General features: G+C 40.2%; 1 protein-coding gene across 1 annotated transcript in view; it reads left to right on the top strand.

The window, feature by feature from the left end:
* Nucleotides 1–1,396: 1,396 nt before the first annotated feature.
* SMPD3 (sphingomyelin phosphodiesterase 3) overlaps nucleotides 1,397–25,223 on the top strand; it is a 34,061-nt gene continuing 10,234 nt past the window's right edge. The window contains exons 1-3 of the mRNA XM_009481135.2: nucleotides 1,397–2,734; nucleotides 15,000–15,075; nucleotides 23,892–24,047. Coding sequence (XP_009479410.1) covers nucleotides 1,397–2,734; nucleotides 15,000–15,075; nucleotides 23,892–24,047 — 1,570 coding nt within the window. The remainder of the gene's footprint in view (nucleotides 2,735–14,999; nucleotides 15,076–23,891; nucleotides 24,048–25,223) is intronic.

Here is a 25,223-nt window from a genome sequence, read left to right as displayed (position 1 = left end):
CAAGTTGTTGAAATGACTTAAATTACTTCTAAAAAGTATGTAAGCTGTATGTGTACTGCCAAGCTTTTTTTATAATATCAGGCCCCTAACAATTTGATGTCTTTGGTTAATCATGACATTTGCTAAATACCTCGGGTCAGAATTTCCCAACTGGTAAGACAACTTCTGAAAGACATCATCTGTCTTCAGAGGAAAGACGTGAAACTGTTTTTCTTATTTGATATATTCAGTTAGTATTGTTTCCTTGAAAGCTGAAAATTGGAATTTAAAAACAATTATGTTAATGATGATTAGTTTCTATTTTGCTTAAATATTCACTATATGTAAGAAACCTTTACTAGGAAATCGTATCAGGAGTTTTTGTGGGCTGTAGCTGAATGAAATTGAACTGTGGCTTGAAATAAATAATGACCATTCAATACCTAAATATTGAAGCAAAGTAGTTTGACTTACTATTTTTAATAAACTGAAAATTAAAAATTCAAAACCATATTCAACCATATGAAGAGTATTTTAATTTATTTAAATCAACCCATTTTGTTTTAAAGTGCAGCAAAGCAAATAATATTTTATAGCAAACAAATGTTTTCTGCTCTTAAATACAAGGTGTCTTTGTCATTGTACCTCCATCACATCACTTTTTTTTTTTTTTAAAAGGATTTTGGCAATTCAGGCAAATTTAACTTAAGTGATAAAATGCTAGACGAAATAGTATTTTAGAGCAGCCTAGAGATAACTGCTAAACACTGTTTGCAAGGTTCTGAAAACAGCTAATATAAATAAAGATTAGCATGAATGGATTATAAAATAAAAGAAACCCCAAACTGTATTTCTCAATGTAAGGCCTAAAATTCGTAATAGAAATGTGTTTCATGACAACATTAGTCACGTGCATTAAGTGGCCAATGTACTGATTTCATTTGCAGGAATACCGGTGCCATGTTGTTGGAGATGCCCTAGATCCATAGTCTTGAACAGACTATCAAAAATGCTAAATTAAACAAAAAAAGGGAAATAATTTAAACTATAAGGCAAAGTTGGTATGAGAAAATCTGCTTTAAACTTTTAATAACTGCTAACGTGTGTTTTGTATCTTTTGTTTTTACAGATCTCCTTTTTGCCTCTGGAGTGTTTCGTTATGGCAGCCTCCAGTGAACAATGACATCCTTTGACAAATACAGATGCCAAAAAGCCAGACGAAAACAGTGGCCTTGTTTCATTTTTACTCCAACACAGTGAAATGGTGCTCTTAAAGTTTTGTTATTGACTCTCACTGGAAAAAAACCAAACTCCTGACTGGACCTTTTTCCCCCAGCCCTCTCCTGGTGTTCTTATGGATGCTTGACACAGTGACATCATGTAGTAGGCCCTGAAGTGTTGTCATAATTAAGTTGCAATGGTTTTATACACTTCCCCATTTCCCAACAGCTTTCTGTCAGTTCTGCATTCTTTCTCCTGGGGCCTCATTTTCCCATGTTACTGGTTAGCAGATAGGCTTGTGGCCTCTTTTGTTCCAACCACCTATGAAAAACGTCAAAGAGCAGATGATCCATGCTATTTTCATGCACTCTGCGTCATTATTACCACTCCCATCTACTTGGCACTGTTGGTAGCCTCTCTTCCTTTTGCCCTGATTGGCTTCTTGTTATGGTCCCCACTCCAGTCAGCCAGAAGGCCATATATCTACTCCAGACTAGAAGACAAGAACCATGCCAATGGAGCCACACTGCTCACCGAATGGAAGGCTGCAGGGAATGGGAAAAGCTTCTGCTTCGGCAGTGCCAATGTTTGCCTGCTGCCAGATTCTCTGGCAAGATTTAATAATGTTTTTAATACACAGGCTAGGGCTAAAGAGATTGGCCGGAGGATCCGAAATGGGGCAAGCAGACCGCAGATCAAAATATATATAGATTCTCCTACCAACACATCCATCAGTGCAGCAAGTTTTAGCAGCTTGGTCTCCCCCCAGAGTGGAGATAATACTAATCGTACTGTTAATGCTGGCATCAAAAGGACAACATCGATGGAGTATAAAGGAGACAATTCTGGCTCAAACAACAGTGAGGATAGTAGAGAAGATAAAGGTGGAGCTGGAGAGCCAAATGAGGGAGAAGAAAACACTTGCATTGTTCGCATAAATGGGGAGGATAACGGCCACATGTCAGACACAGATGCAGATACCGTCAATGGCCAGGCTCACGCCAGTGGCCCAGCAGAGCCATCACTGGAAGGCGATGCAGAGATCTCAAAAACACCTAACCACAAGCAGAAGGAAGGAGATTCTGGGAGTTTAGACAGCTACTCTGCCTCACGAGAGTCCTTAGTTAAAGTCCGTGTCGGAGATGGTACAGTGGACCAAAGCACTGTCAACAACAAGCTTCTCTACAAAGCTTCAATCATGAAGAAGACTTCTGTGCGGAAAAAGAAACATACAGATGAGACCTTTGATCATGAGATCTCTGCTTTCTTCCCTGCCAACTTGGACTTTCTGTGTTTGCAGGAAGTGTTTGACAAAAGAGCTGCGGAGAAATTGAAAGAGCAGCTTCATCACTATTTTGAATATATTGTCTATGATGTTGGGGTCTACAGTTTCCATGGCTGCTGTAGCTTTAAGTTTGTGAACAGTGGTCTACTTTTTGCCAGCCGCTATCCTGTTATGGATGCTGCCTATCACTGTTACCCCAATGGAAGAGGAACAGACTCCTTGGCTTCCAAGGGAGCCTTGTTTCTCAAGGTAAGAGCCTTTTTGAAGCCATAAATATTGACTCTATATATATAACAAGTTATAAAGTTACGTTATTTTCTCTCAGTCATTTCTGTTAGAGTTCAAAGAGGCAATATGCAGATCTAGATTACCTAATATAACCTAGATACAGGGTTTGTGGCCTAGATACTGTGTTAAAGTGATGGATGTGCATGAAATAATGAGGGACTTTTGGAGCTAGAACTTGAGTATAATTTCAAGTGTCAACATCTGAAGTAGTTCTCATGGAATTTTAGTTCCTTTTTTACAGAAATGTCTTTAATAAAATGCACAAATTCGAAGATTCATAACACAACTGTAGTACATTCCAACATTACTGTTGAAAACCAGCTTATGCATGTTGTGTGTTTATGTGGGAATCAAAAGTCTAAATGCCAGTAGAATACAACTAAAGGAATTGCAATGAAATGTACAGCTATCCCTCTCTCTTGGTTGCAAAACAATTGTTAAGTCAAGATAAGAAGAGTAGTAAACAAACAAACAAAAAAAGCCTGGGACACTGGGGAGCACAGAGGTTTTTCACTTTATTAACACAATTTACTTAAATTAAATAATGGTAGTGAGACCAGAAAGCCTGGGGTTCGAACGTAAGTCATGAAAAGCAGAAAAAAAGTCTGCATGCAATGATTTGCTTTTCAAAGACTAGTGGCTGTTCGGGCTTAATTCTTGGGAGAATCTGGCTGTGCTCTTCATAAACTAGAAAGTGAGCTCTTCTGATTTGTGATTCATCAAGAACCAAAACTTTGTGCAGAGATCCAAATCTGTAGAGCCAAACCTAGAGAGATCTGAAAACCTCCTAGGATACTGGATTTCAGATTTTGTGATTTTGGCACAGTTTGGAATGTGTTTCATCAACTAAAAACTGAACTTTCTTCCTAATGCTGGCAAAATGCATTAGGTGCTCAAATTACATGTACTTCTAGCGCATATGCTCGTGAGTTCTCAACAAAAGCCGTTAACAGCCATTAAGAATATGGATTGTTAATAAGGATCAGTGGGATTTTTTTGTACCCACTGTTCACAATTTGTAAACAAAGCAAAAACTTTTGGGATTGTGGCTTGCATAAAACAAGTATTAGAATTTGCAGTCTCATAGTAGTCCAGTATTTCATATACATTTGACATCAGCAAAAGCCTAGCCATATCTGAATACAGGTTTCCAAAAATTGGGTCTAAGCTTTCTATACTGTATTCTTATGTGTTTATAAAACAGCTAAAGTTATTTTTTTCATCATAAATTGCTGCATTCAAAAAAATGAACATACATGCTGTGCAGTATAAATATTATTAGCAGGGTCACAAAGACTACCCTTCAACATATGCATATATTAGGGATTAAGAGATTAAAACCAATCTGCTTTCAACTGCCCATTGCTGAGTCATTGATTCGCTACTCTGCTAGGCAGGCCGCAACATCTCCATTTCTCTTGCAGAAAATTAAGCCTCTTTTCAAAATTCCACTGGGATGATGAACTTAATTATGGTTTTGAGTTGTTAAATAATGTTACAGTTGAGCAGGGAATAGGGACCAATTATTATGAAGATTTGAAGATGACTACATTCTTTTGAATGTGACAGAATTCTGGCCCAGCTGAAAGCCCACTTTTTCCTCATGTCTGTGTCATTCTGACATACTGTACTTTATACCCCAAATATTTTTCATTCCGAGTTAAGTCTATCCTGATACAAAATGACTTTCTGTCTGAATTGTACATTAAGTGATCACTGGGCATTTCTTTCTTTGACCAAAAAAAAAAAAAGTGGGAATGATCTATTTAATTTTAGCTTTGAAACAAAGTAGGCTTGAGGGTTGTTTTTCTTGATGTAGTGCTTAGCAACTGAGCATGTGAGGACTCCAGAGACAAAAGCTACAGTAAGCAAAAGCCTGGTTTGTTTTTGAAGTCAGTGAGAATCAACCCATTAACTTCAGAAGTCTTGCAGTCTTACCCTGGAATAGCAGCAAGCTAGCAAAGCGTCTTGTAACTGTGGTTGGAAGGTGCCATTCTAGCCAGCACTCTGCCATTCAGAATGGACAGCTTAGAGCACTGCTTTTAGATACTTCTTTTACTGGCTCTTACAATATTTTGTATGTATATAATGCAATCCAGTCCTACATTAGAGTTTGTCTCAGTGCGGTTTCAAAGATAGTAAGACAGCCTTGCAGAATGAGAGTCTCCTAATTGCTTTCCATTCAGTAGTGGCATGGAGTTAAGTGTCTGTCCTACACAAACTCTGCATTTTTAAGGTCCTGACTCCTGTGGAAAGCATGGTGCACCCATTTCTGAAGTAAAAAAGACAACAACTGAGTTTTGTTTTGGAAGTATACTTATGAAGACTGTTCCCCTTGCACAGCTTACGTCTCCGAGTAAAGGAGCAATTGCTCTCTATGTTGTTTAAAAGAAGAAACCAAAACCCAACTGTTGTGAAAAAGGAGTGAGGGGAAAAGACTTGCATATCTTGAAAGTATGGACAAAATCACTTAATGTCTCCACTCACTGGAAGCATGAAGCCTTTATTCAAATCTTTCTGAACCTCAGGAAAGACCCAACATCCAAATTCAGAAGAATGTTCAGAGAAAAAAAAACTGGCTCTCATTTAGTGAGTACGGTTTGTCTCCTTACTACAAATATAACTCTTAAGGAGATAAATTAAAGGTCTCAGAACTAAACATTTAATGAAAGTTGAATTATTTTGAACAAAAAGGCAAAACTGTTTTGGGGGAGTTGTGTTACAAAACAGATCCCTACTGCCAAGGTGCAAGTGTTTCACACATTTTTTCCTTTCGGAATAGGTTCAGTTTCCAGTGAAGAGGAAATGATTTGCCATTGCCCTCACCTCCCACCCTGCCTTCACCATTTAGACTGTAAAGTTCAAGTGGAGATTTGGAAGGATTTGAGAGATTTGCTTAGTCATACAGAATTATTTTACCTGAGAGACTTACACAGCTCAAGGGTTATGTTATTATTAGTAGCTATAATAACAATCAGCTCTTACGTACTGCTTTTCATTCATATGTCTCAGAGCGCATAATAAAGAAAGGTCGATATCTGTCTCATAGAAGGAGAAGCTAAAGCACAGGAAGGTAAAGTGATTTGATTGTGGCTCAACACCTGGGCTGTCACAGCCAAGGAGAAAAGTTACAGAGGCTTTTAACACTCTTTCATTGTACTGACTTCATGCTACCTAACAGCTATCTGGAGACCTGTGCAAAGGAATTTTGCTAGCCTTGCTCTGTTCTCTTCCTAAAGACGTCTGCCACAAAGGGTGCTGCTGCTGCCATCTTCCTGACAGAGGTCACAGACTGGTTTTTCCATCTGTATAGGCTGATGCTTTGCAGGTCAGGATGAAGGCATGAGGGTGACACAGTTGTGAGTAGCAATTGTGTAAAGCCTGATCTCTGCATAACTGGAGGACTAATTTACATTCAGCACTTTAATCTCTTCAAACTCTAGCAGCGTTTCTGCCTCCAGTCTGAGGGTCTCATCGGGACGTAAGAGGGACACAGTCACAGAAAAATAGCATATAAGAGGGGGGAAATGTCACTTGCAGATATCTAAGTGACAGTTTCACGTCTGAAGTGTTAAACCACTGTTCCTAGTTGCCGCTAAAGACTTAGAGGAGAAGTTAGCAAATGTATAGATCAGCCAATCCATTTTCATACTTGGACAGTCTGGGCCCTTGGGAGACTCTGCTGTGACTCTCTGTTCTAACATTGCATTTCGCATTCATTTAAAATGCCTAAGGAAGGAACCCTTGAGTCTGCTTTGTAGGTTTTATAACTCAATTGCCTCTTACTGCTGCTCTGCTACAGATAGAGGAGGGAAGTGGGACTGACACAGATGCTGTCCTGTGCTGGTGACTGACTAAAAAGCCACCTTGTACGCATCTGTATATAACATGATGCAGACTGCAGTGTTCTTGGTTACTCTGCAGCTGTTGGTTTGACATGTACATGATTTTAATTCGTAGTGGTTTTGATTAATTTAAAGGGAGTTTTAAAATACACATCCCTTTCAGAAATTGGATGATGATTTTGCAGTCAAATCAAGTTTAAAAGGTATCAATGAGTGCTGAGCAGAAATTGTGTAATGCATCACCTGTTTGTAATTTATTAGAAGGTTTCAAAATGTCAACATTCATCTTTAGATGGATTAGTACGTAGCCTTAGTTAAACTGTCTTTCAGGGATGCTGTGTAAGTTTTCGACACTAGTGTAATAAAACCAGAAAACATCCTTAACTTGACCTGATGAGTTACTGAATTGTAGAGCTTGTCCGTTATTTTTCCAGATGCGTCAATCTAATAAAAACAGTCACTTCTGCTGACAAATTTTTCCTCTCTCTTATCCTTAAATTGTAGTAACTGTAACGTACATCTGTGCCGTACAAGAGATGTAAATGCATACTTGGGGTAGGGAGGTGAATGAAAAGAGGTATCATTCTCAAAATGGGCATTAGCTGAGGAGAGGTTTTGGAGTGGTTTTCCTCCCACTGAGACTGGGAGACGTGGAAGTATGTTGCATAGAAGGCTGCTCTTCCTATTGTTCTTAGTAGGAAATTATTTTGGGTTTGGGCATCTGCCAGGAGAGAGAATTTTAGCAAAAATGAGAATTCTTGCTTAAAACACAGTATGTGAACATAGAGCAAAAGCAAAACCACAGTCTGATGTGAGTAGTTTGAACAGTTAACAATATTCTAACTAAATCAAAAGGACTCAAAGGGAAAAAATACATCTTGTGGTTTTTGCTAAATTTCTTGAAGAACTTGTGTTTAATTAATATTAATTCCTATGCTTATTAACAGATTTCAAATTCTCTGAAAATTACTGCTGTTCTCAGGAAGTACAGTAATTGTGCAGAGAACATGTTATTATTCATTGCTTAAAGGAAACCTAGCAACCTTTGCTTTAAGTGCAAAGCTAAACTTGTTTTCAAAAGAGCTGGTATGGTGGTAACAGATGGTAGAAGGAGCAGTATCTCCGATGGCAGAACTGCTCGGAAGCACAGTTTTTACTATTTGCTACTCTTGAGGCACCTGCTTTGTATGATAAAATGAGGGTTCCCTGAATTAACCTCTGTGATTCCCTGTTTTGCTGTCACTGACGCAGATACATTTTGCTTGGGCAATTTAAGCTGTCTTCATTGTCCCATGCCAACTCGTGTGTGTTGTAGCCGAGAGCAAAGGGGCAGCTCCTGCTACGCAGTTGCACGGCGGATCGAGGGTCAGCTTTTTCACCTAAGGATTACACAGAAAAGGGGAACGGCTGTTTTCTGACCCCAGTAAAAGATCACCTAGAGATTTCAGTGGTTAGATTTTCTTGTCCTTGATCAGCTGTCCAGTATCTAGAGTTATCCCAAGAGGTATAAAAAATGTCTAGTGCTGTTCATGAATTTGTTTAGACAACTCTAAAGCTGTGCCATTGAAGTCAGGACGGTAACCTAAACATTTTGCACATGTTCAGTTTCTGCTATAAAATGCTAATGTAGGAATTGGATAGAGTCCAATAACCTGCCTGCGACTTTTTTAAAAAAGGAAAAGACAGGCCCTACCATGGCACTCTACCGTGTTCCTTCTCTTTGATGTAATTAATCACGGTCTTTTTCCCCCTGTTGTGCAGAATGAAATATGGGTTTGAGAGAATGTGAGTTGTGGGCTTTATCCTCTTCAGAAGAGGAAGAGCCCTTCACTCATGGCACAAATTTGCAGCCACTTTCCCTCACATATAAGCTTAATGAAGCTTTGCCAATAACTAATTCTCCGAGTTCATGGAACAGTAATTGTTGTCACGTGGTAGGTAGGGAAAAATAGGATTCTGAAATAATCAAGTGCAAATGTGGCTAGAAAGAATTGCAGAGCACCAAACATAATTTTGAGCTGACCTCTGTAACATTTGAAACTTCTTTAATTTATTTAGTACGCTTAATAATAATAAATTAGTGATTTATCTAATGCGTCTTCTTTAGAAGCTGCTACATATCCTTGAAGACAAAAGGCAGAGCTATCGAAGTACTCTTTTAATCTTTACTCTTTTACTCTTGTATCGAAGATCTTTTTACGCTATGTCTAAGCTAACCAAAAAACTGCTACAAAGAACACAAAGTACAGGAATAAAATACATCTTTCTTGGAATTTACCGCTAATCTAAGTTATCTCTGTGGGACAGGAATATTTGACTTGGGAATGTGAGTAGTTGCAAGTTTTCCTTGGCATCTTCTCTTAACAGCAACAGGAATGAGGAGTTGGGCACACAGTTTGACTGGCTATTCCAGTTAGTTTCTTGGTGCTGACTCTCCAGTTCGTCTTGGAAACTGCTGCAATGGAAAAAAATGTCCAGGAGGGGTTGATACAATTTGGGAGATTACAGAAAAGTTGTACTGGAAAGAAAGAGAAACTGTATTTTCCATTTCTTTCTTTTCCTCGCTCTATTGTTTGCTCATTGTAATTACATAGGATGTCTATAATGATATTTGCACAGTAGCTGAAATAGGGAGGTACCGACAGCGTACTGTTACCAGCACATCTCAGAGCATCGAACCTGGGAGGTTTGAACAAGGAGCATGTGGGTATCTCGCCACTTGTGCATATACGGTTGCTTTACCTGCAGTAATTCAGTTGAAGCTGAAGCTCATGCTCCTGTGTTTTTAACGGAGCTTCCCTTGAACTTGAACAATGTTGGCTACATATGGCAAGACGAATGTTTCAGTGGGAGTAAGTCACTGTCACATCTACTGTAAAAGTCTGTTTCTGTGCCCTGCTCTTATTCTGTCTGGGGTCTTTTATTTCTAAGACAAACAGTAACTTGAGGCCTCTGCTTAGACGATGTTCTTTACAAATGCACTGTTCATGCCTTTGGTTTTGAGAGAGGGTTTTTTCTTCCACAGAGCATGCAGGTGTGCTTTTCAGCCTGGCTAGTTTTTCTTCATAATATGAACATCATTAGCTTGGTTCTTGTCATGACCGTAAATTTGTTTGCCGTAGAGCTCTATACGTTGGAGACGTACCCTCTTCAAAAGAATAATGTAGGAATCAGTACTACAGTTGACATTTATTCCAATGGCAAAACTGACACCTTCATGGTCAGCTAAGCTGATGACATGTATGGGTTTGCTCATTTACAGTCCAAGATGTGATTAAACTATAATGGCTGAAGCTAGAGCTCTTCTGTGTAGCATCCCATCTCCCTGAAGGATTCTTAATGTTGCATTCATATTATTTACCTTTCCCAGCTTTGGGTTTATGGGCTGCATGTAGACTGTGGGGTGATAAACTCTGTGGAGCTCTTTTTCCAGGGGTATGCCAAAATTTTAGCTCTCTTCTGGTTTGCACACCTGGATTTGCCTCCCATGAAGGAAGATGGCATATGCTTAGACGTGTATGTATATAAACCCTTCGTATTGGAGGGTACACGTTTAACAAACTGTCTACTTTATTTAGGATTTTTTTTTGAATGGCTACATCCTGGCAATGTGAAGCTTCTAGAAAATGCCACTAAAGGTTAAGTTCCCCCCATAACAAACCTTCTGTTTTTGTCTACACATTATTGGTCAGTGCTTGAGAATCTAGTTTGATTTTTTAATCGAGTGAGATTTCTCATGTATGGCACTGCCAAATTTTTAAGCATTAAAGAACATTTTCTTTCAAGTAGCCGATGATTTATGAACACAGCAATGACATGTTTGAAGCTGGCTTTTAAGCTGGTATTGAAATACCCCTGGTATTTAGGTAGCATTTCCCTGTTTTTTGTTTAGGTATCTGTTAATGCTTTTCTTGACATCCAGATGTAGAACTGTTTTGCACTGCTGGGACAGATGTGTGTAAATATATTTACCTGTTAAAGACATTTGTCATGTCTGCAGCTTTGTATACTTATACTGGATTACAGTAAACATGAGATGTGCAAGATTTTCCAGGTAGCTCAGAAAATTCCCATTACAGCAAGTGATGTGATTGAATTTAAAGTTATTTCCTTCACTCTTGCTCTAAAATTTCAACTGTTGCTGCTCATTTCTTTTTCTTGTCAACAAGAATCTTTCTGCCGTAGCCTTGTTGGCTTGATTTCTTTCATGACCACTCTTTACCACCCAATACCAGTCTAATCGGAGGACATACTACTCCTTAGTCCATATAGGACAAGTTTTTGATACACAATTGTATGAATATACACAGTTTTGCTTAGTACAGCGCAGTCTCTCCAGCAGATTCTACTAATGTGCTATGGCATAGAGATGAAATCTTTTAATAAAAAGTACTTGAAGCCAAGTACTTTTGTGTACTTGACACAGTCAGTACTCTGACTGAAAATAAAAATTCAGAGCTGTCAGCTTTGCACTTATTTATTTAATTTACAGGCAGGGGACAAATGTAAATATGTAGCAGTGGAAACTGGCATTTTGAATTCCAAACACAACCTGAGTAGGCTTTTCCCTTTACAGAAAAAAGCTTCTTTCTCAACTCTAATGAGCTTTTAATGCCCCCCCCAACAGCTAACAAAATGTCATGTTCAGTGGTGTAACAGGGATCAGAATCCTCTCCTAGCTTCCAAATGTTTGACTAGTTTGATTACTTAACCTTTGCAAATGTACTGAGAATTGGAATATATTTTGCATATTCCAGCATAACAGTGAAAAATATTAATTTGTTTCTGTCAAAATTATATAATTGGGACACTTTATTAAACCACGAATATGTTCTCTCAGTTTTAATCTTACATCTAGGTAACATCAGAGTTCAATGGGATATCACATACAACTTTTTCCTCTTATCATAATTATCCTATTTTAAAACATTGGGAACTTACAAATATATTTAGACATTACCTTCTTATAAATTTCCTTAGACACAAAAGAGTAGTCCATGACACAACTAAGACTATACAATGATTTTTAGAAAGCAGTATCTGAAGTAGTTCCCTACAGAAGGGTAATTCAGTGAATGTATTATTGATACAGAGGTACTAATGTGGAACAGTTGAGGTGAACTTAAATGAGGCTTATGGTGAAGGAGCCACTCTGGCTTATTTGCTTAAGTATATTTTCTTTGTAAATGTGAATTTTTAAGTTTCTTCTGTATTAAGCAGAAAAAATTATGTTGTATTTGTGAAGTGCTGACTTGGTTTGGTGGCAGTAGAACCTTTCTGCCAAGATCCACGTTGCAGGCTGAAATGAACGCTCAGTGTTGTCTTCCTGCAGGACTGCCACGTAGCGGCTCAGGCGGAGTCACCACAATGTAATATACCCTTGAAAATGGAACAGTCTAAAAGTAGCTACAGTATTTGGCCACACAAAGGAATGTTTTTATGCAGAATTATAGGGCTTGTAATATTCCAGAGGTCTGGAGGTAGTTTTCCTGTCTGCACATCCCATAGTCCTTGTCCACCTGTGAAATACCAAATTAGACTGAAAAACCAGGTTTTCCTTAGTATTTTATTTCAGACCATATTTAATATACTAGTGCTTCTGCTGTAGCTGGGAATTGACTAGGAGGCTGCAAGGATATTTATTTTCTCTACTAGTAGTTGCCACAAATATTTGCCTCCGTTATGATTATACTCAAAATAACTCTGCTTGGCAGTTTACATCAATACTGCCATTCAAAAAAAAAAAAAAAAACAAACCCCAACCCAACCCCAAAAGTCAAAAAAGTTGGGGGTAATGTGACATCTGGGAGACAAGGTGTTTTGGATGTACTTCCATCCTGGAACTTTCCAAAGAAATTCTAATTATGCTAATGTCTTCGGCTCTAGCTTTTGAGCTTTTTTTTAAAAAAAAAAAAATTAGCAGAGTGTTTATGAAGGCCTCTTCCGTTTTCCCCTTAGGGGGATGTGTAAAGCAGCCGCTGTTCCTAGCAAGTGCAGAGCCCTGGGGCACCGTCATCCGTCCCGTGGTGGTGGTGGCAACGAGGAGCTTTTGTTGTGCTCACCCACCTGTGTGTAGCGCAGTCAGCCCTTCTTCTAGGCCACTTCTTACCATTCTTTGAGAGCAAAAGATCCCAAGTCCATTGCAGTATAGATCTGTGCACACAGGGACACCATATGAGACTTATTTATTTATGATTAATGGAAATGAGTGTGATCCTATGCATAAATTGGTTGGTGAGTACGGGGCCTTGTCAGGCACTCCATTAAGGCTGCACAGGAAATCCTAAAGCCAATTTGAGTTGACTTCTTTTTCTCAGTTGACTATAATTTATGTTTGGATGTTCAGCTTTTAGACTTAAATCTTTTACGCTTTTTGGATAGGGACACTGAAAACGATTCCTTCTGCTTTAGTCAATAAGAGGATTATAAGCAGCACATCCTTCCTATAAGGCAGAAAACTTTACGTGCAGTATTTTCTTTTCAGTGTGGTTACAGCAGATGGCATTGAAAGATGCATGCTTTTTCTCTGCAGCAGAAGATGCTGCAAATTTGTAAACTAGTCGACACTTTAGAATATAGTTTTTAGCGTTGAAGAGAAAATCTGATTGTGAGTTATTAAGTTTGGAAAATATAATTCGTACACCTCCCTGCCCTACATAGTAGAGGATATAAACTAATGGTTTCCCTCTTTTCTGTTGGAATGGCATATGTTGCATAAAAAATTGGAGAGAACGCTCCTTTTAATTCACCTGTGACATTGTGATATATTCAGCCCAAGGCAGCCTGAGGAAGGAAGGAAGGAAGAGGTCTGCGTACCTCTGCGGTAGAATGTACAATCTGCAGTAGTCACTGACAGCCATCCAGCAGATCGGCATATCCTTGGAGACTCTGCTACAGTCTTGGGAGTTTAGGAGAATCCTCTGGCTTAGGGGTAGATCCACCAGTGATTGCACGTGTTTTCCTTGTCTTCCTCTGCCTTCACCCTCCCTGAAGCAGGTTAACTGTATGGGAACAGCAATAAGAACACCATCAATATCCATTTGGAAAACTGTCTAAAAGAGGACTGAACAGGCTGAGGACAGAATAATGCAAGCTGTTTATTACATACTCTTCTAGCTGGAACAAAAACTGAAAGTTAACAAGGCATTGTTGAGTATAAGTGACTTCTAAATTCACCTACTGCAAAGCTGACTTTCCAGTTATAAAATGAATCAGATGGATTTTGGATAGCTGAAAAACAAAACCAACCAAGCTGATAAAACTGTGTCTGTATGAATGAAGCTCTGCTTGTTATTTAGAGGTGTCAGATGAAATTTGAGCCTAGCCTTGTGAAGGAGTCATCTGTGGTTTTGTTTTGTGAGCCCTGGGTACAACTTTCCTCTGTGGACATTTTCGTTAGTAGTCCATGCAGTGTTGCCATGTTAATTGTCAATAGCAAAACCGTACGCTCAAACCAGTTTTTTGCCTCAATCCAAATCTTGATCCTCAAATCACTGGAAATTTTGATTTGCAGCTGTGTAAGTCCTAGAACTGCCAAAATCTTCAACAGAGTTGAAAACCTAAACCAGAACTTGACTCTAATTTGTTTGTGTGTCCACCAGCAAATATATTTTTAAAAGATCGTAGCATATGATAGAGATGAGGAATTATACTACATTCCAGCTTCCTTGGAAGCCCTGTCTCTTCTGCATGTAAGAGCAGGGGCGCATGTTGTGTTTTCATCTGGTTGACAGACATGGGGGCTGCTGTGAGACGAAGAATGTAAACACTTTGCTGAGACATAGCAAAAATCCCTAACACCTTTGTGGAAGAATGTAAAAAATCTATCAAAATCCAACTTGCTGTGTAATGGAGAAAACATGGTCAAACCCAATATTTATTTCATGTTTCATCCTTTCCCCAGACTCCCTTGGCATTTTTCCCTTCTGCATTCTAGTCTTACACAGACACCAAGAATTAGGCTGCTGATAATACTACTATTACATGGCATTTCAGTGGTGGGCCCGAATCTTGCATATGAACTAGAGCTGGAATGCAAAAGGCTGGCAACGCAACTGCAACAGAGAACCAATGCGACTGCGAAGAGTGGGAGAAAGTAAATTTTTTGTGTGTGGTGCAGATCAAAATCGAAACGTTGAAGTAGTGGCGATCAGGAAGGAGTCAGTGTGCTAGCAGCAAGTGGGACCCCAGTAAGCGCCAGCGTGTCTCTCTGGTGGTGGGTGGGGGTGGGGGTGTGTGCATGTGTGTGTTCAAAATGGAGCTAGATGGAAGGAGCGGTGAAAAAGGCCAATACCATGTACAAAGGCTGCACAGCCAGAGTTGGAGGTGGAGTTGTATGAGCTCTTCCATGAATCACCTTTTTATTTCTTCTTCCCTTCCAGGTGCAAGTGGGAAGTACACCTCAGGACCAAAGAATTGTGGGATACATTTCCTGCACTCACTTGCAAGCTATTGCAGGTACTGTCCTAATTTGCGTATCTAGTTTTCCACTATTTCTAGGCCTGTGGTGGTATTCTTGTGCTAAAGTAGCAAGCATTGCTCCTCCAGTATTTCTGACAAAGTGCAGTGTGCATTGTAAATAGCAGTGAAATAGCGAAGAAAGAAGGGTAGACAAGATATCCCCAAACCTTCACATTTTCAGTCTCAGAGTAATTATTATAGGACACAAACAAAAAATACCCCTTGAGAGCTTCTCTTTGCTCCTTCTTAACCAAATACTGTTATTTTAGCAAATACATTACTATCATCATTACTCAACAGCATTTAACAACCCATACTGTGAGTAGCAGCATATAAACTAGAATTTCTTTGTACATAGCTAGGGGATTATCAGAAGATACAAGTTGGGACAGTTTTTCCACCAGGAATCAGCAGCTGGAATAAGCCCAAATTCTGTTTTTTGACCTGCAAATTTCATACATAAATGGCTAGCAAGTTAATACACTCGTCAAAAAATTCTCTTGGTCATGCTTAAAAGCAGTTCCACTGTTACATTTCCTACAGCATGACACAGCATGCTCTATGTCCTGTGTTTCGTGATACAGTATTTTCTAAGGTTGTTAAATGCAAAAACTCTTAGCAGGGCGTGGAAGGCTTTTTTTGGAATTTTCACTGAATTGTCTTAAAGAAGAATGAGATATTCTTCAATAGCAGGTTTCTGTGTCTGTGAGATATGTGGACTCCACTGCTTCCCACAACCAGACTGGAATTTCATGTAGCTCTGTGAGGTTGTGGTGGAGCCTGTTCCTCCTCAACCATCTTACGACCTTTTATGACCTTTTTTTATGTAGTATCTCAACAGCCAGCTCTCCTTTTAATATTAATATTCAGAACAAGACTGAGGTAGATGGGTGGCCTCATCTCCATTTTACAACCCAAGTCCAGAAAGCAAGGGGAAGAAAAGTTAGTAACTTTGGGTCATTTTATTCCAATTTTAGTGTTCTGATGCCTACATTTTGAAATCCAGACGCTTCTCCATTTTAGCTGTTCGCCTGAACACTCATCAATTAAAACTGACAAATACTTGAAATTCTTTGAGATGTCTGTGGAAAGTTTTCCATGTATCTCTCCTATCTTTTGCATCAAAACTATCAGTTCTATACTTAGAGTAGGTGTAGTAATAAAATAAAAGCCAAATCTACAAACCTTTACTTTGTGTCAGATCAGAATTTACTTTAGCCAGAGGGGTGGATATCCTTAGTTTTACTTGATGCAGCTGTGATTCTTGTGCTCCTGAGAGCTGGAGGCAACATAGCCCTCCCTCCTAGACTGCTTGAAGACAGCATGTATGCTGCAGACTGAGGCGAAACAGTGATGTATTATAAATGGTAGAACTTTGAACCTATGCACTACAGCATGTCTAGGTTAACCCAGTCAGGCAGCTAGCATTCATTCCACTTTGTCAGTGCTTCAGTTGCAGAGAGACAGACTTAGGAACAAAACCGCCAGTCCCTGAAGTACATTAGAGAGACGGGATAGTTCTAAAGAAGATTCATTAATTTTTCAGCGACATTTTAACAATGTAACATCCCTCTCTGGTTTTCTAATTTTAACTCTGGAATTATGGTCATGTACTGTGAGACTGCTGTTGTGGAGCTGGGATTTGTTGCTGTTTAGGTTATAAACCTCCATTTTTTAGTCCTGTTCCTTTTTACTACCTAGTCATGTATTCTCAGTTAGTCTTTGATAGCCACGTTCTGAAATCCCTAAAATATTAAAGAGGAAGAGGGAGGAGGGAAGAATGGGGAAGTAACGTTCTATTTTCAAAGTCAGCTTAAAGCTTCTTCAAGGGTAAAACACAAACTTTCATTTTCCTACTTATGTTCTTGCTTTGTATTTTTTTGTTTATCTGGTTCAAACTACATTCAGCTAGAGCAGACAATGATTTAAGAGTCTAACTGTCCTCTGATGTATCATATTAGTTTATGTAATGAAATGGAAAACTAAAGTTCATCAGTTTGGCAGAGCTGTGCTTTCTGATTTGTATCATCTGATTCATAACATTTCACACATTTGAAAAATCATCCAAAAAACAGTTCAATGACATAAAGACGTGATATCTATAAAAACAAGCACTGTTTAAAAGGTTAGCCATTTAAATCATCTTGTCATACACGGCTGAGTGCAATTTGGCTTCCCTTCTAGGATACATAAACTTATACAGTTCTGATACTTACATGAGTATAAAATGAAGGGATCCAACTGCTTATGGTGAGGGACAAACTAGTAGTGCTTTTTTCAAGAGATGTACTGGCTCAACACTGTTCTGAGCAATTGCTATTTTGTCAGACCTGACAATCAACTTTTTCAATAAAACTTTAGAATTAGATGTAGCTTATCCTCTCAATTCTCTACCTGTTACTGAATGGTGCTATGAAGCAGCTCTTCATTTCCACTGTGGAACAGCTGCATTTCAGTGACAAATGAAGGGATCCTTTAATGAGACTTGAATGCAATTATTCTCCAAGGGGCTGTTAAGTTTACATGGTTCTTTTATGTCTTTCAGTTAGTCAGTGATTAATGTTCTGGACAGGTTTTGCTGCCCAGAATCCACCCACCCCCCAAGTCCCTTTGAGTCATGCCTTTCAGACACCCCACCAAGCCATCAAAACAGAGCAAGCCTCAAGCTATTCCAGCCCCAGTCCAGATGATGCAGCATGCTAGATGCTATTTCATAACCTCATTCACATCCCCGTTTTGCGTTTAGTGTGAATCTAGTCATAAGCAGCACAGATACTGGCAACTCACACTTCTCTAGCACCAGTTCCAGGTTCCACAAGCCTACACACAGCTTAAGCAGAACAGCTCAGGACTGAGAGAGATCCCTCAGTGTTTGAAATTCTGACTGTGCAATCAGGAGTAATGTCCATGCTAAGCATCCTTAGGCAGTGATTCCCTATGTTTCTGAAATAGGAAAGCTGGTGTATCCACACCGTGGCAGCCTGCCCTTGCCCCCTCCTCTCAGTTGTGCTAACACAGCTGTTGTAGGCTGTGTTGCACTTGACCGGGGACCTGACCTAGCTGAAAAGTAACCCAGCAGACTAAAAGGGGGGTTTTCTTTGTTGTTTCGGTTTTTTGGGTTGCTTCTTTTTATTTTGTTTTCCCAGCCTATCCTGGATTAAGTATGTTACAAGTGTAGGGGTCTGCTTAATCTGTCACACAGTGAGGTGTGACACAGCCTGTCTCATGGCTAAACTGAAGCCTTTGGTTGTGACCTGGATACAATTTTTCCTTTTGACTAGACTTTACATCCTACACTTTACAAGCATTTTTGGCTCATCTTCCCCAGGTTCCCTGCCAATATATCCCATAGCGCTTACCAGTGCTGAGAACTCTGGTTTTAAAAACCTCCACTGGATCTTTTAATTTCCTCTGACTAAGCCTGTCAGCTGCTTTGTTCGACCACCATAGTGCTCATTCTAGCGTCTTCAGAGTAGGACAAAACAGTCTTCCTCAGTGTACAGCACCTACCTGCCGTTCTAACTAAAGCCAAGATTTCACTTACTTAAGCATTTCCAACGTGAATGGAAAGGGCAAGTATGATTATCCTATAATGAACAAAGGTGAAGTATTTATTTACGCTGGCTGAGGTTTCTCACGCTACCCTTTCATCCTTCCATAAAATTTGAAGCTGAAGGGAACTTGCAAAAGATTCGGAAATGCCAACTGAAGGAACCAGTCACAACACAATTATTTGCATTTTTCCAGGCCAGTTACTGAGGAAAAGAGTGTAGAGCAATTAGCACAAATCTGTATTCTCTAGTTAATCACTGGTGGCAGTCAATCAGATCAGTGATTCTATCTGAACATTTAATTAGAGCCGAAGGCTGGAAGAAGTTGAATGTTAGTGTTGGGAGTTACTACCTAGTTCTCTTCTGTTAATATTTACTGATGTTATTTCACTTCAGCAGCAGTTTCTGAACTGTCTGCTCCCCTGATTGTTCTGGATTCAGGTGTGGCTTCTCCTCTACTTAGAGGATTAGTGTCTGATTAGTTCAGTTACCTTCACCTCCAAAGCTATTGATCATTGGGAGCTGGTAAGACTGAGTCTCACTGGTAACTTTTGCATACAGATACGTGCAGTACCTGCTGTGTAGCTGCAGTAAGCTGGATACCATCACTTTAGTATTAATCTCAGAAAAGTTATATTCAAATTGCATTATAGGATCCCATCTTTTCTTGTGGAAATGTAGCTCACTTCGTTGCACACTCCATGTACTGTACTGAAGTGCAATTACTTCTGTGACCTCTAGTGGGGATAATCAGAGATGCCAGGCTATCGCAAGTTCTACGCTTTTTCTAAAAAGAAATGAAAGTCATCTGTTTCTAGAGTTCCAAGGCTACTATTTTCTGTAGAGCCCTGAGGTTATCTGGTGTACAGTGCTGCTACGAAGACTCAGCATTCTTACCGAGGGCAATGTATGTCACTAGGTAGTTAATGCTTTTTTAATAATAGCAATGCGTGTTACCAGACAGCTTTCACAATACTTTCCTAAAATGTTTCTGCCTGTCTTTTGTTTTTCTCAAGTTTTCTGTTTTGGAGAATTTTACCTTTCTGTGCTTCAGTTAAAGTGTGTTTGCTATATTCTCCACGCTGGTCTGTGACAGGTTGCTGTCTGAATTTTATGCCCATATGGTAATGGCCACATTATTTTATCACTCATCCTAGTGAAGCCACGCTACATGGGTAATTCACAGAAAATGCAAAAAAACCTTAACAGTTCAGGGATGTAAAAGCCAGTCTTAGACAGTTAAGCAATTTATATCATCGGGATTTTGTGGGGAGCAAGACATTACTGCATTCTTGTCAACAAGCACCATGCTTAAGTTATGTTATGAGGAAACAAAGCCAGGCCAGAAGAAAGTACTGGCCTAAGGAGATGACAGGATAGAAAGATTCAGATGCTGCAAAAGGAAGACAGTCCTTGAGGAACCTGAACATACATAAGTCTATAGGACCTGACAAGATGCATCTCAGAGTCCTGAGGAAACTGGCTGACGTAGTTGCCAAGCCACTCTTCATGATATTTGAAAAGTCATGGCAGTCAGGTGAAGTCCCTGGTGACTGGAAAAAGGAAAACATTGCACCCATTTTTAAAAGGGGTAGAAAGGAGGACCCTGGGAACTACCGACCTGTCAGCCTCACCTCTGTGCCTGGGAAGATCATGGAACAGATGCTCCTAGAAGCTACGCTAAGGCACATGGAGGACAGGGAGGTGATTCAAGACAGCCAGCATGGCTTCACTAAGGGCACATCCTGCCTGACCAACCTAGTGGCCTTCTATGATGGAGCGACTACATCAGTGGACAATGGAAGATCTATGGATGCCATCTATCCAGACTTCCGTAAGGCCTTTGACATGGCCCTCCACAACATCCTTCTCTCTAAATTGGAGAGATATGGATTTGATGGGTGGACTGTTTGGTGGTTGGACGGTTGCATCCAGAGGGTAGTGGTCAACGGCTCAATGTCCAGATGGAGATTGGTGACATGTGGTGTCCCTCAGGGGTCCGTACTGGGACCCGTGCTGTTTAATATCTTCATCATTGACATAAACAGTGGGATCAAGCGCGCCCTCAGCAAGTTTGCAGATAACACCAAGCCAAGTGGTGCGGTTGACACTCCCGAGGGATAGGATGCCATCCAGAGGGACCTGGACAATACAGGCTGGGGGATGAAGGGATTGAGAGAGGAGAAGGACTCGGCAGCTGAAAAGCTGGACATGAGCCAACAATGTGTGCTTGCAGCCCAGAAAGCCAACCCAATCCTGGGCTGCATCAAAAGAAGCGTGGCCAGCAGGTCGAGGGAGGTGATTCTGCCCCTCTGCTCTGCTCTGGTGAGACCCCACCTGGAGTACTGCGTCCAGCTCTGGAGCCCTCAGCACAGGAAAGACATGGACCTGTTGGAGCGGGTCCAGAAGAGGGCCACGAAGGTGGTCAGAGGACTGGAACACCTCTCCTATGAGGAAAGGCTGAGAGAGTTGGGGTTATTCAGCCTGGAGAAGAGAAGGCGCTGGGAAGATCTTACTGTGGCCTACCAGTACATAAAGGGGGCTTATAAAATGGGGACAGACTTTGTAGCAGGGCCTGTAGCGATAGGACAAGGGGTAATGGTTTTAAACATAAAGAGGGCAGATTCAGATTAGATAGAAGGAAGAAATTTTTTATGATGAGAGTGGTGAAACACTGGAACAGGTTGCCCAGGGAGGAGGTGGTAGATGCCCCTGGAAACATTCAAGGTCAGGTTGGACAGAGCTCTGAGCAACCTGATCTAGTTGAAGCTGTCCCTGCTCATTGCAGGGGGGTTGGACTAGATGACCTTTAAAGGGCCCTTCCAACCCAAACTATTCTGTAATTTTATGAATTTGAATAAGCTTCACTGGGAATGAGAAAGCTGGGACTGTACAGCTTCCGGAGGAGAAGGCTAAGGAGGAATCTTATCAAAGTGTTTAAAAACCTGATGGGAGGGTGTAAGGAAGATGGAGGCAGACTCTCCTCAGTGGGGCCCATGACAGGACAAGAGTTACTGGGCAAAAACTGAAATGCAAGAAATGCCATTTAAACAGAGGAAAATGTTTCTTATTGCAAGGGTGACTAAGCACTGGAACAGGCTACCCAGAGGTTATGGAGTCTCCAACCATGGAGATACTCAAAGCCTGACTGGACACAGTCCTGAGCAACCTGCTGTAGGTGACCCTGCTCGAGCAGAGGGGTTGGACTGGATGATCTCCAGAGGTCCCTTCCAAGCTCATGCTTTCCGTGAACCTGTAGTTTCATCTGTATCTTTAGTTAAACAGAATGTATATGTTAGTTATGCACACCTTTTGTAGTTAGTGTCACCTGCTCCAGGCTGTATTTATTCCACGTGACCTACTTCTTGTGCTTTTGTCTAGCTACGTCTTCACTTTAGGGCTTTCTTGTGCTGTTGTAGTAAGGGGTTTTCCCAAGAATGCATTGGTCTGGATTTGTGTCAAGCTGTGTGATTAGGGTACTATGTGAACTTGAGGTACAAGTAACTAGAAACTGAAGGTTAGGGAACAGATCCAGGAAGCACTTGTACCTGCTTTTATATTACAGCCCAGCTAGTAAAGATTTGTTGGGAATAACACAAGTGGAAGAAAAAAATCAGATTATTTGTTGTTGGAATTACCAGTCTGAAGAGATGAGTCAGTGTCAGAACCTACTTAAAGCGCTCTCTTTCCCTGGTCATGTTCTTTTCACTATTTCTTTTAATTATTTAGGATTGTATCAAATCATGCTTGGTTGAACATTTCTGATTAAGTTTGTATTTAACTGTTGTTTTAATGCACTCCGCCCCCCCCAAGATGGTCTTGCAAATCCAACCCTTCGCAGGTTAATAGTGGTAGGAAAGTGAAATCTGAACACATAAAGTTTGTCTATATGCTAACACAGTTACAGTGTGCTGCGGAGTTCGCTTTTGGAAGTCTATAAAGAGTTCTGGTGACAGCTACAGTTGAGAGGAGTGATTAACAAGTTGTGATGGTGTAGACTTAAATATTTACCACCTCCATAGTGGCCACTGAAAGCAGCTTTGGACAGACATAACTGATGTTTCTAACTGTGTTTTACACCTTTTTAATAGCTAGCACAAAGTAGTAAATTAGGTTTAAATAAAATTGTGGTCCGAATAAGTCATTTGGGGTTTGCTGCTTTTCCTTCCAATTGTGGCATTTGAAAACAAATCTTTTATTTTGAAGAAAAGTAATGTTGTTCTGACTTGACATATCATTTCAAGTCTGAAACAAGCAAAATTATAACCGTCAACTATAGGTACAGTGAAAACAAAAGAAAAGGAAAGACAACATGGTAAACAATTATTTCTAGAATGTCTCTTCCTGCTCCTTTCCCCACATCAAGTTTTTGCTGTAATCATTTTAAGAGAGCCAGTAATTAATTTTTTTCTTAGACTTCATGTCACCTAATGTGCTTGAAATTAAGCGTGGTTAGTTGCTATAATTAAAGACCTCTTTTGTGTGTCAGATGGTTTCACAAAGAAAAAGTATTTGGCAACCAATCAATCTCAACCCTTTCATATCACTCCTATAAAATGGGGGACATCCTCAGCACACGTAGCCTAGTGTAACCTCCCCGCAACTGGTGAAAAGGATCTGGTTCTTTATTTCTGAAGTACTTCCACCTAAACCTGTATCTACACATAGCTTGAAAAATATGAAAAATACTTCCAGTTTAGGCATTCTTACTTGTACACAAATAGAACCCTTCCTTGAATGGACTACTATAGCATGAGTAAGTTGAATTTACCATTGATGCGTTATTTACTAACACCACTTGAAAGTTACATTTTTCATTTTTTAAAATTACAAAGCAAAGCAAAGAAAGATCAAGTGGTTTACCCCAGAACATGCTGTCCAGTTTGGTCTGAACTAGGATTTTAACTCTGAACTCCTGATTATAAGTGTAGTGCATCAGATCGTCCTCCTCCCTGTGGCTAGAAACATCATTTTGGCTAGTTGTCTGCAGCACAGATGCCTTGTCATCTTATTTCTTCAGACGTGCCTGGTATGATTGATTCCAGAAGGAGATATTTAAATCATCAAAAAGTGTGGTTCCTAATGAACTTCATAATGGGCTAAGTACTATGTACCCAGTATACTATTGGCCATGACATTTTTTATCCTGCATTTTTTTTCTCAAGATGTCTAGCAATAGCGTAGCAACTAATATGTGGCTGCGTAACACGCCAAAAGGAGGATTGATTTCGTTTTGGTTATTTGTTTCTTTGTTTGCTACAGGAGATACTACTGTTCGATGTGAGCAACTGGATATGCTTCAAGATTGGCTGTCTGAATTCAGAAAATCTACCTCCTCCTCCAGTACAGCCAATCCAGAGGAGCTGGTGGCTTTTGATGTAATCTGTGGAGATCTCAACTTCGATAACTGCTCCTCTGGTAAGACAAGGTTTTCCTTTTCCTGGTGTCTACTACCTGTTCCAAAAAGGAACAGGAAAGTTCTTGATTCCTGTGGGTTATAGCAGTATACAAAGTTGTGACTGGCTTTTGCAAGGAAAGACTTAATTGCTACATATACTTCTGAAACAGGTACTAGCCTTCAGATGAGCCCAGGAGCATAGCTCACACTTAGGAGCTCTGCGGAGTTTTTAAGCATGATCAAGGCACAAAGGGCAGTAACTTCTGACTTGCAGCAGCAATAATGAGGACAGATCCAGTGGTTTAGCTTTACTTGAATTAGGTATACACCTATTGTCCTAGAATTTTAGTTACTAATGAAAGACACGTATGTTACAGAATTTTTGTGGAGAAAAAGCAGGAAATTCGTGCTGTTAAAAATAATTTGATAGTGCATGTACACAGACATATGAGATTAATGCTGCAGAGAGAACTAAACATTGCTGAATCAGTCTTGGAAAAAATTAACTGATGCTGTGAACTTCTGGGTTTATTATTTTAATATTTTTTTTCTTTTTTTAATATTTGAATGCTGAGGGTACTAGAAAAAGAACTCGACAAAACCATAATTAATGGGTGGTGAGTTCACAGAGATGGTAGCCTTTTCCAAGCATAAATATTATGCTCTGTTAACAGTTAAATTGCCAACACAGAGGGCAGAGCATTGTGTTTGTGTATCCTCTCTGCCTTCCCGCTTGGTTCAGCTCAGGCACCCAGCAGAGCTCCTTGCTGGCTTTGTATGATGGCAATCGACTCTGCTTGTTTGGAGCTGGCAAACGGATCAGCGGTGCCCAGCGGCCAGCCTCCCACAAGGCTGATGGCTAAAAGGCCTTTTGCATGACTGGGCCAAGACTGAAGTACTGAGATACAAAGAGCACAAGGCAGGTACGGTGAGGGGGGTTCATCAGAGGGATTTCGTCTGTGCTGTGTTGCCAGGGAGATCTGCAGTGTTCAGGTGAGCTCAGGCTGCAGCATTCAAAGTGGGATTCAGCAATGCAGACCAGAGTTTGTGGATTAACAGGCGAGTTGGCGAACAGCATCCAGTGTGAATTCTGTAGTCTCGTAAGCAACCCAGGTAACTGAGGCCGAGAGCAACAACTGTACCAAAAATAACTTTAAGAAACAAAAAGCAAGCATTGTCTGAGCTTGAAAAATAAC

Source organism: Pelecanus crispus, chromosome 8 (genome assembly GCF_030463565.1).
Source record: "Pelecanus crispus isolate bPelCri1 chromosome 8, bPelCri1.pri, whole genome shotgun sequence".
In the NCBI taxonomy this organism is placed as follows: Eukaryota; Metazoa; Chordata; class Aves; order Pelecaniformes; family Pelecanidae; genus Pelecanus; species Pelecanus crispus.
Note: the sequence above shows the minus strand (reverse complement) of the source record. Positions and strands in the feature narration are given on the sequence as shown.